The 19,238-nt window shown below is 45.5% G+C and overlaps 1 protein-coding gene across 1 annotated transcript in view; it reads left to right on the plus strand.

The window, feature by feature from the left end:
* RPRD1B (regulation of nuclear pre-mRNA domain containing 1B) overlaps nucleotides 1-19,238 on the plus strand; it is a 59,870-nt gene that overhangs the window by 21,522 nt on the left and 19,110 nt on the right. Inside the window, 3 exon segments of the mRNA XM_042461934.1 lie at nucleotides 4,903-5,015; nucleotides 8,801-8,927; nucleotides 10,897-11,072. Of these exon segments, the coding sequence (XP_042317868.1) occupies nucleotides 4,903-5,015; nucleotides 8,801-8,927; nucleotides 10,897-11,072 (416 nt within the window).

Consider the following 19,238-nt stretch of genomic DNA (forward strand, 5'->3'; position numbering starts at 1 on the left):
GAGTACCTCTAGATTCTTCGTTCCTAAGGCCATCTTAGGCGACCCCCATGAAAGGGTTGTTCGACCCCCAAAGGGTTCGCGACCCACAGGTTGGGAACCACTGCCTTAGTTGATGATCTCCGTCTGAGCATCGACAGGGGAAGTGTGACCCTGTTGGTGCTCTTGGACATCTCAGCGGCTTTCGATACCATCGACCATGGTATCCTTCTGGAGCGCCTGAGGGAGCTGGGCATCGAGGGCACTGCGCTCCAGTGGCTCCGGTCCTATCTCTCAGGAAGGTTCCAGATGGTGAGACTGGGGGACTGTTGCTCTCGCAAAAGAGAGCTGACATCTGGCATCCCTCAGGGCGCCATTCTGTTTAACATTTACATGAAGCCGCTGGGAGAGATCATCTGGAAGCATGGAGCTCGGTCTTATCAGTACGCTGATGACACCCAGATCTATCTCTCCATGTCTTCTACTGATACAGTGACTAAGGATGGCATCTCTCCTCTGGATGCCTGTCTGGGGTCAGTAATGGGCTGGATGAGGGAAAACAAACTCAAGCTGAATCCAGAGAAAACAGAGGTACTCGTGATAGGTACCCCAAGTCCAGGCAGGGAAATTTACCACCCAGTCCTGGATGGGGTCACACTTCCCCTAAAGGACAAAGTTCGCAGTTTGGGAGTACTCCTGGATTCATCTCTACAGTTGTCATCACAGGTGGATGCGATGGCCAGGAGTGCTTGGTACCAGCTTCAGCTGATATGCCAACTGTGTCCCTGTCTGGACCAAAAGGACCTTGAAACAGTAGTACACGCACTGGTAACCTCTCGGTTAGATTTCTGTAATGCACTCTACATGGGGTTTCCTTTGTACCAGGTTCGGAAGCTTCAGTTAGTTCAAAACGCTGCAGCCGGATTGGTCACTGGAACTTCCAGGTCAGACCATATAACACCAGTACTAAAATCCTTACACTGGCTGCCTGTCAGCTTCCGGGCTCAATACAAAGTGTTGGTTATTACCTATAAAGCCCTACATGGCTTGGGCCCGAGTTACTTGAGGGAGCGCCTCTCCCCACACAATCCACCCCGCACTCTCAGAACTACAGGGAAACATTTGTTAGAGTGCCCTAGGGTGAGACTGACAACAACTCACCAAAGGACATTTACGTCAACAGCTCCGACCCTCTGGAATAAACTTCCAGACGAAATCCGGCTCTGTTCCACCTTGGATTCCTTTAAGAAGGCCTTGAAGACTCATTTATTTCGGTTGGCATACCCTCCTGACCCCTTGTAGAATGCTATTCCCTGATGGAAAGTTCATTTTAGGATTTGGCTGATAGATTCTGTGACTGATAGATTTTATCTTGCTGTTTGTATGTAGATTTTAAAAAAATTTATTGAATTGAATGCCTATTTATGATTATTGTGTTATATTGTTGTATACTCTTGCATATTTTTTGAGAAACTGTAAACTGCTTTGATCTGCTGGAAAAGCGGTATAAAAATAAAGTTTTTATTTTACTTTCCACTATCTTTACTTGACTTTTTTTTTTTACTTGACTTTCCACTATCTGATCATCATTTAATCTCCTTTGCTCTTACTTATACTCCTCCTCCTCGTCATACTGTTCAACGCCATTTTCGTGATCTTCAATCTGTTGACTCTAACCATCTTGGTCTGACCCTGGATTCATCTCTCTCTTCCCTAAATCTTGGGGATTCTGCAATGTCTTTCTTTAACTCCACTCTTTCCTCGACTCTTGACCGCTTTGCCCCTGTCTCTGTACGCACTTCTTCCTCTAAGACTAGGCCTCAGCCCTGGCTTACCCCCATCATTAAGTTTCTCCGGTCCTGCTCTAGAGCGACTGAACGTCTTTGGAGAAAGTCCAAAGAGTGGGCTGATTTTATCCATTTCAAATTTGTTCTTTCTTCCTTCTCACGCGCCCTCTCTATGGCAAAACAGAATTATTACAAATCATTGATCTCCGCCAATGAGAGGAGCCCGCAGCGTTTGTTCTCCATCTTCAACACTTTGCTTAAACCTCCCTCTCCTCCTGTCTCTTCATCATTCTCCCCTAATGACTTTGCTAATTATTTCATCTCAAAGATCACCACTATTCACTCTGAGATAGTCCCTCCTGATTCTTCTTCTGCTCATAATCTTCTATCACCCTCGCCTAAAAAATTCTCTGTGTTTCCTCCTGCCTCTTTGGATGAACTCTCTTCACTTCTGAACTCTTCCAAGCCTGCTACTTGCTCTCTTGTCCCAATTCCTACTCCTCTTCTAATCTCTGTAGCTCCCTCCTTTCTGCCCTCGCTTCTCCATATCTTCAATCTCTCTCTCTCTCTCTCTACAGGCTCCTTCCTGTCGGACTTCAAACATGCTCTCATTTCCCCAATTCTGAAAAAAACCTTCCCTTGACCCCTCCTCTTTGTCTAGCTATCATCCGATTTCTCTTCTCCCCTTTCTTTCTAAGGTTTTGGAACGGGTTGTTGATTCTCGCTGTCTTGAGTTTCTTGAAGCCAACTCTATCCTCGATCCCTTTCAGTCTGGTTTCTGCCCAAGGCATTCCACAGAGACAGCTCTCACTAAGATCTCCAATGACCTTTTACTGGCCAAGGCTAATGGCCTTTACTCTGTTCTCATCCTTCTTGATTTATCTGCAGCCTTTGACACCGTTGATCACTGTCTTCTAGTTGACATACTCTCTGACCTTGGGTTCTCAGACTCTGTTCTTGACTGGTTTAGATCTTATTTATATGGCAGATCTTTTGCAGTAGTTGCAGGGGGTCAGACTTCTTCTCCTGTTCCCTTATCTGTTGGAGTTCCTCAGGGCTCTGTTCTGGGTCCCCTTCTGTTTTCTCTCTACACACTGTCCTTAGGAAAACTCATTAGCTCTTTTGGTTTTTCCTACCATCTATATGCCGATGACACCCAGTTGTATCTTTCTGCCCCTGACCTTTCTCCAAGGCTTGAACAGCAAGTCTCGTCTTGCCTCACAGCTGTCTCACAGTGAATGCGCCATCGGCGTTTGAAGCTCAACATGTCCAAGACGGAGCTTCTTGTCTTTCCTCCTAAGCCCACCCTTCAACACTCCTTTTCTGTCTCTGTGGACAACATTTCTATTCAACCAGTCCAGCAAGCCCACAGTCTTGGCTTTATCTTTGACTCTTCTCTGTCATGTATCCCTCAGATCCAGACCACAGCCAAGGCTTGTAGATTGCCAAAATCCGACCATATCTCTCCGCCTCTACTGCCAAGATCCTGGTCCATGCCCTAGTGATCTCACGACTGGATTACTGTAACGTCCTCCTGGCTGGGCTTCCTCTTTCTCACCTCTGTCCTTTAATCTCTGTCCAGCATTCAGCTGCAGGCATTATCACTTCCACCCACCGCTCTGACCACATCTCTCCTGTCTTGGCATCCCTTCACTGGCTCCCCCTCCCTTTCCACATTCAGTATAAGCTCCTTCTGTCCACGTTTAAAGCCCTCCATGGACTGGCCCTCCTTACTTGTCAGACCTTCTTTCTCCTCACTTTCCCACTCTGTTGTTCCCTCCGTTCTGGTAGTCAAGGTCTGCTGTCTCAGCCCAGGATTTCCTCTGCCCCATCCTGGATTCGCCCCTTTTCACTTGCTGCCCCTCACTCCTGGAACCTTCTTCCCCCACAAGCAAGAGCCATCACTTCTTTAACCAGCTTCAAAATGGAGTTGAAGACCATCCTGTTCAGGGCAGCGTTCCCAGGCATTGCATAATTGTCACTTGCTATTTGATGTTCTTTCGTTGCCTGTTTTATTGAATCATTTCCTATATTGCTATGTATCTTATATGTATTATCCTATTAGAAAGGCCCCTTCCCCACCACTTTCCCTTCTCCTTTTGTGTCGAGTCGTTTTAGATTGTAAGCCTGAGGGCAGGGAACCGTCCAATTAAAAAGATTGTATGTACAGCGCTGTGTAAATTTACAGCGCTTTATAAATAAAGGTTAATAATAATAATAATTATTATATTATTATTATTATTATTATTATTATTATTATTATTATTATTATTATTACAGTATTATTATTCATGAATTTAATCCAAATTCTTCCTTGGTGGCAAAGAACATCTTTCAAGCCACTCTTTGATAGGGAGGCATCCCTGCGCCTTCCTGCTTATACCCCATTGAAATGATAGGAGTGGTGTTAGACTTCCAGCAGCTGCCAAGAGCAGTGTCCAGTCCTGTTGCTGGGACTTGATGGTAGCTTCATAGATGCTCCCCTTACATTCAAGCATCAGTTGCTTCTAATCAGATAGTAACCTGTAGCTGGACTGCACTGGGGTAGGTGGTAGTCGAAGGACTAAAGAAGCCACAAAGTAGGAAAGCACGGTGCAGGAGGTTGCTTGGGGAACCTTGTCTGCCTTCCCTTGCCAGCACTGTCTCTTGCTGGGGAATAAAAAGTGCCATTGCTAGTATAGTACATGAACAGGGTTCTGGCCTCTACCTGTAGACTTAAACTGCATTTTTCAGTGTATCATTGGGCCCAAACAGACAGGCCAAAATAAGGCTGCTTTGGGTCACTTTGGAGGTATGCTGTTTAAATGACACACACATCTTAAGAGGCCAGAGCTGCACTCCAGTCCTTAGGAATGGAGTGTGGCTTTGGAGCTATTTCCAGCTTCTTGGGACACATGCATCATTTAAACAGCATTATTGAAATGAAAAGAAATGGAAGCTGAGGTTCCCTGTTTTCTTTTCAGCAACTCAAGGGTAGCCAGCATGTATTACAACATGATGACAGGCTTGATATTGGTCTTTGCAGGTGAACTGTGATTTTAAAATTTACAAGCCCAGTCCCATCTTTCAAAGAAAAAGAAAAGTGGCCAGAAAAGTGCTTTTGAACAGCATCTTTGTGAACATGTATGTCTCTTCTCAGTTACAGAGGAGAAAAAGTCCTTGAAGCGGACGTTTCAGCAGATCCAAGAAGAGGAAGATGACGATTACCCTGGGAGCTACTCCCCGCAGGACCCCAATGCGGGGCCCCTTCTGGTATGTCTGCAAAGTGTGGGGGATCTAGGGATGGATGTGAGAAGCCCTCTGGCCAAAAGAGAGCCACGAGGGGGCACCATTAACAAGTGCAAGAGAGCTGGCAGCAGCGGCTTCCATTAGTTAGCTGAAAGCTATTGGAACTCACAAATGGAGGAAAAACATAAAACAGTTTAAAAAAAAAAGGAGCATAAAACAAATATTATTCCTTGAAATTGCTGCGCTCTCCACCAAATAAAAGGAATTGCTCAAAGCAAGGCAGTCAGTTGCAACCCAGCAGGGTGCGATTTAATTCATATGGCTAATAGATGAGTGCAGGAAGTTCATTAAACCTGGGTTCCCTGCCCTGCTGAGCCACAAGGCTGGCTGTTCTTTGTTCCAAAAGAAAATGGCCTTCAGATTATCTGTGACTGAAGTTTGTCTCCTGGGTGATTCTTAGGAGTTATTAAGGATGGAGATATTGACTGAGCCGATGGTGGTTTTCCCAGGCCTATCCCATTCGACTTACAAGGGAGTCTTAATAAGGGGTGCAGTGCTGTGAAAGGACTGGCCCAGAGCTGGGAGCAGCGGGTTGATCCAGATCCAGAAAGGCCCATGGTGGCTCTGGAAGATTAGGACTCCAAGCTGTGCCACCATATCAAGTGTGAAGGCAAGAGTATCTGATCCTGGAATTTCGGGGGAAGTGTCAAGAACTGCTATTTCCTCCAAGGGTTCAGTGAACAAATCTTCTGTACTGTAAACAGTAAACACTTTATTCCTAAAATCTTTAGGTGTTAACAGGAAGGCATCTGAAAAGTGAAGTGCCATAATACCCTAACACAGGCCTAATATTAACATTACCCTGCCAATGGGTTTCACAGGCTTCGTATTAATTTGTTAACTAATTAGAACATATCAGTTCTCTTCTCTGCATCCCATTGTTTCCTCCAGCCAACAGTACAGTTCTCTTCCCATCTACCTTCTGTTTCCTGCCTGCCAACTTTGAGAAAATTCCTCCTCCACACATCTGTATTTTAACTTTTCTATGTTTTTAATCTTAATTTTATACTGTTTTAACTCATTGATTTTAATTGTTTTTCAAAGAAATGGTTTTTAAGGTGTTTTTATCTTGGATCCCTTTTTTGAGAGAAAGGTGGCATAAAATGAAATAAGCCCCAGGCACTAAACACTCCTTTGAAACACCAGCTGACCTCTCTACTAATATTACACCTCCCATCATTCTTTTCTGTAACTAAAACATTACAAAATTTGACTATGACAGAATATGCCAGATTCTGACAGGAAGAAAGGTGAGAACAGGAATAATAATAATAATAATAATAATAAATTTTTATTTACATTTCCCGCCTCTCCCTTTGGATCGAGGTGGGATTAGAGCAGTTATAGTAAAGTCCACTTGCATGCTTTATCCCACGGTCCCCCCTAGCTTTCTTTTTGCTGGAAAAAGCCCCTTGAACCTTCTGGGTCTGGTAGGGTACACTTATCCCTAGTTCTTTTGTGTGGTGGAAGCTGAGCTGTTTTAGCTGAGATGGGACTCCCACCCTCCACCCCCCAAATTGAAAATGATTTGTGGTCACATATGGCTTTGAAAAAGGTCCCTCCTGGGACCTTTAAATCATGTCATGGTCTCCTGAAAACCTGGTAGACCTGATACTGCAGCCCCTTGGAGATTCATGAGGTTTTTCTTTGCGTTTTTTTTTAACTGATTGCGGGTGGGGGGGCATTGTGGCCAGTTGTGACAGGTAACATGGTGTGTGCAATCCCTGGACTTCAGATAGTTGTCCACCCTTGAACTAGAGCTTCATGGTGCAAAAAGAGACATCCTCAAACAAGCCATTGCAGGATATTGCTCTGGCTGCCTAGTCTAGCTTCTCTGAAGTTTTCTGGTGGTTCTGCATTTGCTGTGGCAAGACCTTCGTCCCATCCATCATGTCTGGTTGTGCTGAGACTGCCATGGCTCTTCTGAAGGGCTGGGAGAGACATGACAGAATGCTTGTACAAATTGGAGAAATAGTTTACAGGAGAAGACTATGAAGGTTTGCAAGCCAGAAAATCCTGCTTTGAAAATCCAAAATATATTTTTGTCACTTTAAGTGTTTGTAATTTAGTAGATGTACTTTATGGCAAAGGGAGAGAGTAGGGTCTGTGGGTTCCTCTCTGGAATCCAGAATGACAGAACTTCTTGTCTTCCAAATATATTATTACTAGATATGCTAACCAAGCTGGTCATTGAGTGCAGACTGTGAGAGTTCTGTTGCAAATTAAGAAGTATATGCACTCCAGGAAGTGTTCAGGAGAGGCAGGTATTCATTCTTACACAAGTCAAAATCTCTCCCCGTTCCCAAAATCCTTCCCCATTCCGAACTGGAACTGCCTTTCTGATTGCCCCATTTTCAGTTTCTGGAATCCTTAGTTGCATTTTTTTTTCAGAGCCCATGGTAGGAGTTGGGGCTGGAAATTAAGCCCTGCCACAGGAACCCACTCTTGGTTTACAGAGTTCCATAGGTAAATTTATAAGCCCTGAGGAGAGAGATTCTAGCTTTGCAAAGGGTCCCACAGTCAGCACTTGGCTTCTCCCCTGAAGAGTTGAAAAACAGCTTGGACCTCTAAAACCTTTTGCATGCTGCAGTTGAAATAGATGGGATCTTTGGTTAGACTTGATGTGATTTAGTTCTCCTAAAACAAAGCTGATGTGTGTCAGAGGAATTTGAAAAGACAGGAGTTCTTCTGATGCCTTGGGCAGAGGTTTTAGCAAGCATTGGGGTTGACAGCCCTGGCAATGCAGAGTGCAAGACGACTTGCAGAGATCCATTGCACCGGCTGTTCTCTGTGATCCCAGTTTCTCCCTCCTACACATATACACACACATACACAGTTTGAGCAGTGACTGCCTAAGCATCCCAGTGGATGCTTAGAGCCACATGGTGTCAGACAGTGCTAGCAAAGCAATGTGCAGTCAGCAGTCTCTCTGTTCCATTCTATTCCATATGGCAGCAAAATCTTGGACTTATGTCACACACACTCACACACTTAGAGCTTTCATCCTTATCTAGCAGTTGCCATTTTTCCCTAAGGGGCCAACAAGAGTGATATTAGAACTCTGCAGAACTCCAGGAATGGAATCTATACTGGCAAATAAATGCCCAAAGTGGCAGAAATGTTTTTATGGGAAACTACAGTAGAAGGCATCTTCTCAGTGCTCCTCCCCCCAATTTATGTCCATAGAATCCTAGAGTTGGAAGAGAGTTCTTGAGCCATCCAATCCTTCCCTTTTCTGCCATGCAGGAAGACATCACCAAAGCTTTCCCTGAGACAGATGGGCATCCAGCCGCTGTTTTAAAAAAAAAACAAAGGAGGAGACTCCACCACACTCCAGGCTACCAGTGTCTTCCATTGTCAAACAGCTTTCTCACCATCAGGAGGTCCTTCCTAATGTTTAGGCAGAGTCTCTTTTCCATTGCTCCATGTCGTGGTCTCTGGAACAACAGAAAACAAGCTTGTTCCCTCTTCAACATGGCATCCTTTTTATATAATAGAATCCTAGAAATGGAAGAGACCCCAAGGGCCATCCACTCAAACCCTCTTCTGCCACGCAGGAAGACACCATCAGAGCACTCCTTGTGACAGAGGGCCATCCAGTCTCCATAGTGCTAATAGCCTGGCATACATACAACTGTATAGAGAGAGGGATCTTTTGGAAAGGGCATGTGCTGTATGGAGGAAGCAGCACGACAGCTGTGGAAATCCAGAAATAGTCATTGCTGTCTTTTTGTGCCTTTCTTGTGCAGACAGAGGACTTGATCAAAGCCCTGCAAGATCTGGAAAATGCTGCCTCAGGAGATGCCACGGTGCGGCAGAAAATTGCCTCCCTTCCCCAAGAGGTTCAAGATGTGTCGCTATTAGAGAAGATTACAGGTGAGAATCCAAAACACTCTTACCTGAGCATGGAGGATGTGGCATGGCTCATGAAGTTAATGGCATGTGGTATGCAAGTCGGCCCCATTGAGTTCTGGCATTAAGATGGAAGACAGTCTTTCCATTGGTTTTTTGGCCCAGTATGGCTTGGTTGTGGCTCATCCATTTCTACCCTGTTTCTGCCATTCTTGCTTTTCTCTCCCTGTGGGTACAGTGGTGTCATTGTGTTGAGGATAGTTACCCTGTCCCTCCCTTGAAGTTATTCTCATCATATCAGGCACTTAACCTGTGAGGCAGCAGTGAGACAGTTACACTGGAAAGCAGAGGTGGGAATCATATGGCCCTCTAGATGTTGTTGGACTGCAGCTTCCAGCAGCCCCGGCTAACAACCAGTATTCATGAACACTGGGAGTTTCAGTCCAGCATTATGTGGTGGAGCTTCTGATTCCCATGGCAGCTAACAGCATACATTTAAAACAAAACCTAGCTTTAAAAAAGTCAGGAATATACAACACTGGCCTGGTACATACAGGCCTTTTAGGCGCCCTCGTCCCGTGTTGGGGGTTGGCTGAGGGCAGAGCGCCCACACGCCGTGCAACCCTCACACGTGACGAGGGCGTAACAGTGGTGGCACCCTGTATACATGGGCGCTGCCATTGTTACATAAATGCCACGTGGAGTCCGCACGGTGTCACACAGCTTCAAAAGAATCTGCTTTTTGCAGGTTCTTTTTCCGCTGGCGGGAAGCCTCACGGTTTGACGGCTGAGGCTTCCCTCCGGCGGAAAAACAGGCGCTGGCAAGCCACCCTTTTGGGGCAGTCTGTACTGGACCTAAGGCACCCTGAATAATAATAATAATAATAATAATAATAATAATAATAATAATAATAATAAATTGTTTATTTATAGACCACTTTTCCTAAGATCAAAGCGGTGTACAGCTGAAAGAAGATGACCTTCCAGCCTTTGTTTAAAGACATCCAAAGAGGGGGTTTAAAAGCATTTAAAGCATAACAACTGAGGAAAAGGTACAGCTCCCCACATTAAAAGAAAACAGCAACCAGCTAATGGTCTGCATCTTAAGATCCGCCATCTAACATCTTTGAAGGCCTTTAAGAAGGCAATAAAAACGGATCTCTTCAGGCAAGCCTTCCCAAACTGATCTCATCAGAATTTCCCCTCCATTTGTTTAGCTGTACCTACCGGACTTTGATCTCATTTTATTTGATTAACCATTTTATTGGGAATTGTTTTTAATGGTATTTTAGGGTGGGAGAGAGATTGGGGAACCAGGATCTAATATGTCCTGTTATGCTTTTATCTATTGATAGTCATGTTTGCCACCTCGATCCAATACGGGGAGAGGTGGGATACAAATAAACATTATTATTATTATTATTATTATTATTATTATCATCATCATCATCATCATCATCATCTTGTCTAAACAAAGTGGCCTTTGGGGGACAGTGGAAGGAGAGCAGAGAGGGGGCCAGCTTAGCCTCCTGCAGGAGAGAATTCCTTAGCCTGGGAACAATAACCAAGAAGGCCCTCTCCCCAAATGTGAGGTTCAGTGGCTATACAACTGTTGGCTCTCTAGCTGGGTTCTGCTTTCTTAGCCATCTGCCCTTTGGATACTGCCTGAGCCGCCCTCCCTGCTGCCAGCTTGCTTTCTGGCTCCCAGCTGGGCACAGCCAGCCATGGCAATGCTTCCTTGGCTTTCCTGAAAAGCGTTTGCATGTATGTACACATACTCTCTTAGACTGGCTCTATGAATTTCAGGAGATCCCAGTGGTTTTATTTCTCCAGCTCTGTTTAAAGAAGATTGCCACTTTGTTGGTGAGCACGAGCTCCTCAATTGGAAATTCACCACAGAGGAGAGGCTGGTGGGTGGGAGCTGCTTTTTTGTTGTCGGCACAAAGGGGTGTGAGGGGAGCCCATGTAAATTGTTTGCCTCCTTTCTGCCCAGACAAAGAGGCAGCGGAGCGCCTTTCAAAGACGGTAGACGAGGCGTGTTTGCTACTAGCGGAATACAATGGGCGCTTGGCAGCAGAGCTGGAGGATCGGCGCCAGCTGGCACGCATGCTGATTGAGTACACGCAGAACCAGAAGGATGTGCTGACGGAAAAGGAGAAGAAGTTGGAAGTGAGTATCACCCAGGCAGATGCTGAGAGTCCTCTCCTTCCTCAAAGGTTCCTTTAAGTTACCTTAAAACACAAATCTAGAGTTGCTGTGCCATGTAATGGCAGTGATTTAGCATGTAAAGAACAGGCGCATGTGTTGTCTTGTCACCCTAAGCGCATACCACAGGGAACTACAACTTGTGTTTGTGCGTTTGTAGAACATATGCTCAAGCCGAGAGAACACACATCACTGGTTGAAATGTGACTCTCTGCTCTTGAGCCACAGTAATGTGGGATAGCATGACAAGCCTCTACTGTAAAGATCAGGGGGCAAGAGTGATGGGGAAGGAGTTGGCAGGTATGTTCGCAAATCCTGAACACAGAAGTTACAATGAATGCTCCATGCTTGAGCTGTGCCACTAATATGAAAGCATGATACCTCTGTGGGAAAAGGAAACCCTAAAACGTGGCCTTTCTTGAAGGTTATTAAGCTTTGTGGGTGGTTCTGGTGGCCAGGCTGTCTTCCTAGTGTCCCCCCTTTCTCAGAGTGTCTGGCATGTACCTGTGCTAGTAATAGATGCTCTTTTTCTTTTCCCTTCCTGTTTGGTGACTTTAGGCGCATTACAAACGCGCCAAAGGGGCGTGCTAAGGGTTGAGAAGGGGCGTCACTTCCTGACGTCCCTCAACCCTAGTACGGACCGAGTCCGTACAAAATGGCAGTGCCTGTCCACACGGGGGCGCCATTTTGACGTCGCGGACGCATAACATCCGGATGTCGCATGGTGGAAGTGACACCACGAGTGCGCGACTAGTGCCTCGCAGCGCCACTTCCGGGGCCCAGAAAGAAGCGCCATTTCGGCGCTTCTTTCTGGCTGCGCCCGGGAACCACACGGTTTGGCCGCTGTGGTTCCTGGATGCAGTAACCGGCGGCGTTAGCTGACTGCCCATTTTGGGCGGTCTGTAACGCGCCTCTGTTTGTACTTTGTGAAGCCTTGCCTGGCTTTCACGACTTCCATGCTGGGGGTGGGGTTCATCCATTCTTGGTAAGATGACTTCACAAGCTAAAGCCTTGACAGTCTTTGATCGACCCTGTCTTAACTGTTTATGAGGCTGAATGGTTAAAAAAAGGGCCTTTTCATCAGAAGCTTGAACACAGAGAAACAAAAACAGACTATAAATAGCTGTATACCATGGACTGGAGCACAACAGTGGGCAGAAATCATTAATTACACTCCCGTATTAGTCTCAGGATGCCAAGCAGAACATGCTGCCTTGCTGGAAGTGGTACATTTCAGATAAATGACACTCTGCCCTATACATGTGCATTCTGCTTGTATGTCACTCTGCCATCTGTTGCATTGCCCCTGGGCAGCACATTAAGAGCTTCCTGTGGCTCTCATGCACTGACAGTTCTGAGCAGCTGTTCTTGGGCGGATCCTGGCTTACTGCAGAGGGCAGCCTTCTCCAGAAGAAGACGCAAGGGCCAAGCAGGGCCACCCTTCTCTCATCCTACTTCTCAGAAGCTATGGGTTTCTCTTGCCTCTCAGCTTATCCTAGCTCTGATTCTGGACCTGTACATCATTTTGCAGATGTTACTAGTGCAATTGCACTTCAGTACCACTTGAAGCTCTGTGTAGGTTATGGTGAAATCTGTTAGCAGTAAGAAGGGAAGCAGAGAGTCGAGTAAAAGTGCTCGTCTTTCTGATATGGGCAGATCAATGCTGCAGCTTGGAAACTCCTGGCTCCAACTCAGCTGTGCAGACTTAACACCTGTCACCTTTGCAAATACAGCTGGCAGCATTGCAGCTCATGCTCACACCCCGCCCAGCCTCACAAAGCCTTGCATGAGGATCACAGGTCGCTTTGCACTCCCAGGCCTTTTAAATCAATGGGATCCCTGGAGGCTGGCATTATTATTATTGTTGTTGTTGTTGTTATTGTTACTACTACTACTACCACTACCACTACTATTTCTATTATTTCTTAATCGCCTATCCCTACAGATTGAGGCAAGGAACAACAACAATTAACAGACAGACATAATTTGAAACGACATTATTTAAAGCACACATCAATTAAAAGCATGAACCAGATGCATACATATTACAACAATTTACATTCAGCATTCTCTGAGGATGCCAGCCACAGATGCTGTGAAACGTCAGGAATAAACTCTTCTAGAACATGGCCACATAGCCCAAAAAACCCACAAAAAATAATCTACATTTAAAATTCATCATTTAAAATTCACAGTTTAAAAATCATCTGAATAAGCCTGCCAGAAGAGACTGGTCTTTAATGCTCTGTTGAATTTGGACAGTGTATTCAGCTGTCAAATGTCTTCTAGCAGGTCATTCCACAGTCTAGGGGCGGCTGAAGAAAATGTCCTCAGGCTGACAGTTGCCAGCCTAGTTCTGGCTGACCGGAGTAAATGTCTGCCAGAGGACCTGAGCATCCAGGGCAGGTTATATAGAAGGAGGCGATCGTATAGATATAGCTATTGATACAGGTATAGATAAAGATATAGATGAGATGAAGCTTAGTGTTGTGGTTTGAGTGTTGGACTATGACTGGAGACTAGAGTTCAAATCCTCGCTCAGTAATGGAATCCCACACCCTCTCAATCCACATCAACAACATATGTATGTACACACACACACACACACACACACACACAAATACAGGTAGGCCATTCCATACCAGTAAGTTGCGATTGCCAGTTTATACAATTACTACTTGAATACATGTATCAGAGAAAGGAGCAGCAGCTGATTTCAGCACGAAGGCATTCTTTGTTGGATTCTTCCCAGCTTAAAAAGATTTTTATTTAAGAATAAGAGTACTCCCACCCTTTCTGCCATAGCCAGACATCTATCAGGCAGCTGTACCATGTGATGTTTTTCAAGTCCTCTGGTGTAGAAGCTTACCTGTAAAAGCTTCTAACAAAATGGCCTTTTTGTTTGTGATGCCCTCTTGTGACACAAGGCCACCTAAACATTTGAACATGGAGAGTAGGTTGTGTTATATGTTCTAATTTTATGAACACTGACAGAGTCCTGTAGTACTTTAAAGACTAACACATTTATTTGTTCATGGGAGCTTGTCCTTAAAGTACATTTTTTAGTCTCCCAGGTGTCAGTGGGGCCTTTTGTTGTTTTTCACTGCAACAAGCCAGTCTGGCTTTCCCTTTGGAAAGCCATGAAAACTGACTTCTTCTCCCCCTGAGGAGGTGCATTGTGAAGCCAAAGTCTGTTTCTGGAACGAACTTGGAAGAGAAATTGGCCTTCTGTCTGGCAATCTAAATCAGGATTTATTTTACTAAATTGAGAAAGGTCGGTAGTGTACTGATCAAATAAGGCAAGTAACTGTACATCTTCGGATGTGCTCCAGATTGTCAGGGTGATGTTTCATTGATCAAATGAAATAGTTAATCCCTGTCTCTGGGACCGCAGCTGGCTGTCTAAACATTGGGGCTGTAATTTAGAGGCTGCTGACATGATCACTCATCATCAGCCAAGGCAAATTCTGCAATTAAACAGTATTTACATGGAGCGCCAGTGTTTACTCCTTCAGCCTGTTGACCAAGAGATCCCAAAATAGCACAGCCCTGGACCTCTGCATAGCCTTGCTGAGAACTGTCATCCCAAAGCATTGATCATGCCAGGATGCACTGTTAGATCAGATAGCATGGTGGCGCTGCTAGATAGTGCCCATGAGTATTGGAATCCCTACCCTTTTTACTGCTGCGGCACTCAAAGGCTGACAGAGGAGACCAAAGGAAGCATTGGATGTTAATCTGAAGAGGGGGCTAAAGACATGTATTTCACCTTTATAAGCAAGTAGCATTAGGTTGAAAGGTGCACAGTGGGTTGAAGTAGGACCTCTCTTCTTGAAAGTGAACGTTGAGGGCACAATTCAAACCTGAATTACAAAACACCAGCTCTGTCTGTGCCACAATTTTGAAGGTGACTCGGATGGCGGTGGTGAATAAAATAATAAAATAATAATAAAACCTTTATTTATACCCCGCTTTTTTGTAGCTACAATCAAAACAGCTTACATCTAAAATCAGTTCAATATGCAATACATAGTAACATATATCAAATCCCCATCTCCCTTATATCTTGGGGGGGGGGAATCAGACTTTTAAGACAGTTTGCCCAAATCCCTTGTATCAGTTTGAAATGTGACAGATCTCATCCACTTATTTGAGAACACTAAGCTTGCTGATTTCACCTAGTTCTGTCAAAAGGAGAAATATAAATGTTAGCTATTCATTTATTCCTGTGATACTTGATAAGGAAACCTACTAAGCGTAGGATTTTCCAAAGTGAGCCTCTGATTTGTAAGTTAGTAAGAAGTAAGGCACATGACTTGCAAAGCAGTCTGAGCCCAACCAGGGCCCTTTTAAAAGCAAAAAAATGGTCTTGGGGCACATCTGAAGGTTTTATTGTACACACAATAAACACACTGGGCAAGGGGGGAAATTGCAAAAAACAGAAGAACTCTGTCCTGATGTCTCTGAAGTGGTGCAAGCACAAGCACAAGATGTATTAATAATAATAATAATAATAAAATTTATTTATATACCGCCCTTCTAAAAATCAGGGCGTGAACAACAAGAAAAACAATAATTACACCAAATCAATAAAATACATTAAAAGCAGTTATAAAAATAATAAAAATAAAAATGTCGGCAAAACAATGCTGACCAGGTGAAAAGGGGGGGGGGAGAGTTACTGGTCAGGGTAAGTTGTTCAAAAAAATGGGTTTTTAACCCCTTCTGAATTGGCTGGGAGGTGGCTGAGCGGAGTCGGAAGGGCAGGCGCGTTCCAGAGGTTGGGGGCTGAGATGGAAAAAGCCCTAGAGGTGATTATATTCGCCTCTGGAACACTTAATATAGCTGCCCTGAAGATCGAAGTGGCGGTGGGGTTGTACGAGAGAGAGGCGGTCCTCCAGGTACTGGGCCAAGCCATTTAGGGCTTTTATAGGTAATTACCAACACCTTGTATTGCGCCGGAAGCGAATAGGCAGCCAATGTAAGTCTTTAAGGACTGGTGTTATAGATCTGGCCCTGGCAGTGACAGTGACAGACGGGCTGCAACTTCTGCACAAGTTGCAGCTTCCGGGTGGGTATGGTACAAGGTTGCCCCATGTAGAGCGCGTTGCGAAAAATCCAAACGAGGAGGTTACCAGGGCGTGTACAACAGTTTCAAGGTCCCCGGTCGAGGTAGGGACGCAGTGGCGTATCAGCCGAAGCTGATAACAGTGCTCCTGACCGTCGCATCCACCTGAGAAGTAAGGTGGAGCGACGAGTCCAGGAGCACCCCCAAGCTGCGTACAGAGTCCTTCCGGAAAGCGTGATTTCGTTCAGGACAGGTGGAACCACGCCAGCCCCGGACCGGGGGAACCTATCACCAGTACTTCCGTTCTCTGGATTCAGGCTGACGTCTGTTGTCCCTCATCCAGCCCATTACCGACTCCAGACAGGCCACGAGAGAGAGACGCCAATCCCGGTCACTGATCAGTCGGGAGACATAGAGAAGACTTTTGGTGTCATCAGATATGATAACACCGCGCCCCAGTCTCCGGATGATCTCTCCCAGCGGTTTCATGTAGAGTTAAAAAAGCATGGGAGACAGAATGGCTCCCTGAGGGACCCCAGATGTAAGGGCCTCTCATCGGAGCACTGCTCCCAGCTGACCATCTGGGACTCCCGGAGAGGTAGGTACGGAACCAATGGAGCCAGTGCCCCGATTCCCAACCTCGCCAGGCGCCCCAGAAGGGTACCATGGTCTATGGTATCGAAAGCGCTGATGAGATGTCCAGAGCACTAACAGGGACACGCTTCCCCTGTCCATGCCCAGACGGAGATCATCGACCCAGGCGACCATGCAGTCTCAACCCCGTAACCTGCCCGAAAGCCAGTTTGAAATGGGTCTAGATATTCCGTTTCATCCAAGATCGATTGAAGTTGGATGCAAACCGCCCGCTCGATCACCTTCCCCACAAAATGCATAGCGAGATTGGCCGATAATTATTAATGCAACAGGGGGTCGAGGGGGGGCTTTTTTAAAAGGGTTTTACTGTGGCCAATTTCAAATTTGTTGGAAATTGCATCCCTCAATGAGGTGTTAATAATCCGTGTAACAACAAGGTACAGCCGGCCCCCCTGTGCCGCTAGCATGAGGCAGGGATCGAGAGGGCATGTTGTCTTCCTAACACTTCCAAGGATCTTGTCCACATCCTCGGTACTGACAGACTCAAACTGATCCAGACTAACCAAGTTCCCGGATGCCCTGGATACTCTACTCTAGGTTCTGCTCCAAGGCTGGCCTCAAGACCTTCGCTTATCGAGAGGATTGTGTGCTATGGTACTTTCCTATCTTACTTTGAGCAGTTAAATGCTGGGGATTTGGCATGGCCCCAATTTTTGCACGTTTTTGTACTTTTCACTTTTTTCAATTGTAAACAGACTGGAAAGCTTGGGAAATTAAAATGTCAATTCTTAAAACTGAATGGGGACAGGGTCATACCATAGGTAACTGATCCCGTAATCGTTGAGGGAACACATGAAAGCATGAAGTGGCTCTGGTTTTTATAAGACGTTCTACAAATATTCAAATAGCTGTTGGAGACTGCAGCACACCTTCTTGTCTGACAAGGACAAAAATGATGGTGTTTTCATCCTTCTTCTCTGTAGAAGGATATAAAAGGGTGCATTGCATGGCAGGTCTGCTTTGTTTCGTCTCGATCTTTTGAAGGAGTTTCCTTCTGTTTAGTTTGCCTTTGACATGACTCTGGGGCATGTTGGAGAATGTGCTGAAGGGGGACTGAGCAAAGTCAAGCCTATAGTTTTGTGGGTTTTTGGGCTATGTGGCCATGTTTAGAAGATTTTCTTCCTGACGTTCACCGATCTGTGGCTCCATCTGTGGCTGAGATGCCAGCCACAGATGCTGGTGAAACGTCAGGAAGAAAATCTTCTAGAACATGGCCACATAGCCCGAAAAACCCACAAAAAACTATGGATGCCGGCCATGAAAGCCTTCAACTTTACAAGTCAAGCCTGTTTGCTTGATCTGCCTGTTCCCCTTACCAGCTGAGCCACCAGCCAACTTCGCTTTTTGGGTTCATGATTTTGAGCTGTTTCCTTTTAAGGCTAATGGGCCTCTTGTGGATCTGGACCAACTCTCTCAGCAGTGCAAGGGGGAGAATTTGGGTGACCTGTTAATGGATTAATGCTGGTGGTGTTTCATTGCTCACTTATCTGCACTTACATTGCTTGTCATCTGAAATCCTGCTTGTAAACCTGGCAAAGAAAAGCAACTGTTTCTGGAAATTTCTAGTGTTTATGCTTAAGCATCTCCAGCTCTCCCCTGCCTCACTATTTAAAAAGGATGTTGAGAAACTGGAGTGTGTCCAAAGGAGTGCGACCAAATGGTGAAGGATCTGGAAACCATGTCCTATGAGGAACAGCTTAAGGAGCTGGGGATGTTTAGCCTGGAGAAGAGAAGGTTAAGAGATTATATGATAGCCCTGTTTAAGTATTTGAAGGGATGTCATATTGAGGAGGGAGCAAGCTTGTTTTCTGCTGCTCCAGAGACTAGGACCCGGAACAATGGATGCAAGCTCCAGGAAAAGAGACTCCACCTCAACATTAGGAAGAACTTCCTGACAGTAAGGGCTGTTCGACAGTGGAACACACTCCTTCCTCGGAGTGTAGTGGAATCTCCTTCCTTAGAGGTTTTTAAACACAGGCTGGATGGCCATCTGTCGGGGATGCTTTGATTTAGATTTCCTGCATGGCAGTTGGACTGGATGGCTCTTGCAGTCTCTTCCAGCTCTATGATTCTATGCCTCAGATGTAAAGGGTTCCTTAAAACTAACCCTTTGACCTTATGAAATACACCTTATGGCCATTTCCCTCTGGCCAAAGGCTTTTCTGGACAATTGCATCATGGAGCCGAGAAGGCCTGGCCATAATACAGCCATTGCTGAAGATAGAGAGGGTCCTTTTCTCACCCTTGGCTACTTCGTCTGTTGTAGGTCAGCTGCTTAAGTCTTCTGGCATTTGAACATGATGGGAGGGGGAGAGGAAGATGAGGAGGAAGACTTAAAGACAGTTACCACTTGCACATCACTTATGGTCAGGGCCCTTTTCTTCCACCATGCTCCAGACATTGGAAAT

Source organism: Sceloporus undulatus, chromosome 4, assembly GCF_019175285.1.
Source record: "Sceloporus undulatus isolate JIND9_A2432 ecotype Alabama chromosome 4, SceUnd_v1.1, whole genome shotgun sequence".
Lineage (NCBI taxonomy): Eukaryota > Metazoa > Chordata > Lepidosauria > Squamata > Phrynosomatidae > Sceloporus > Sceloporus undulatus.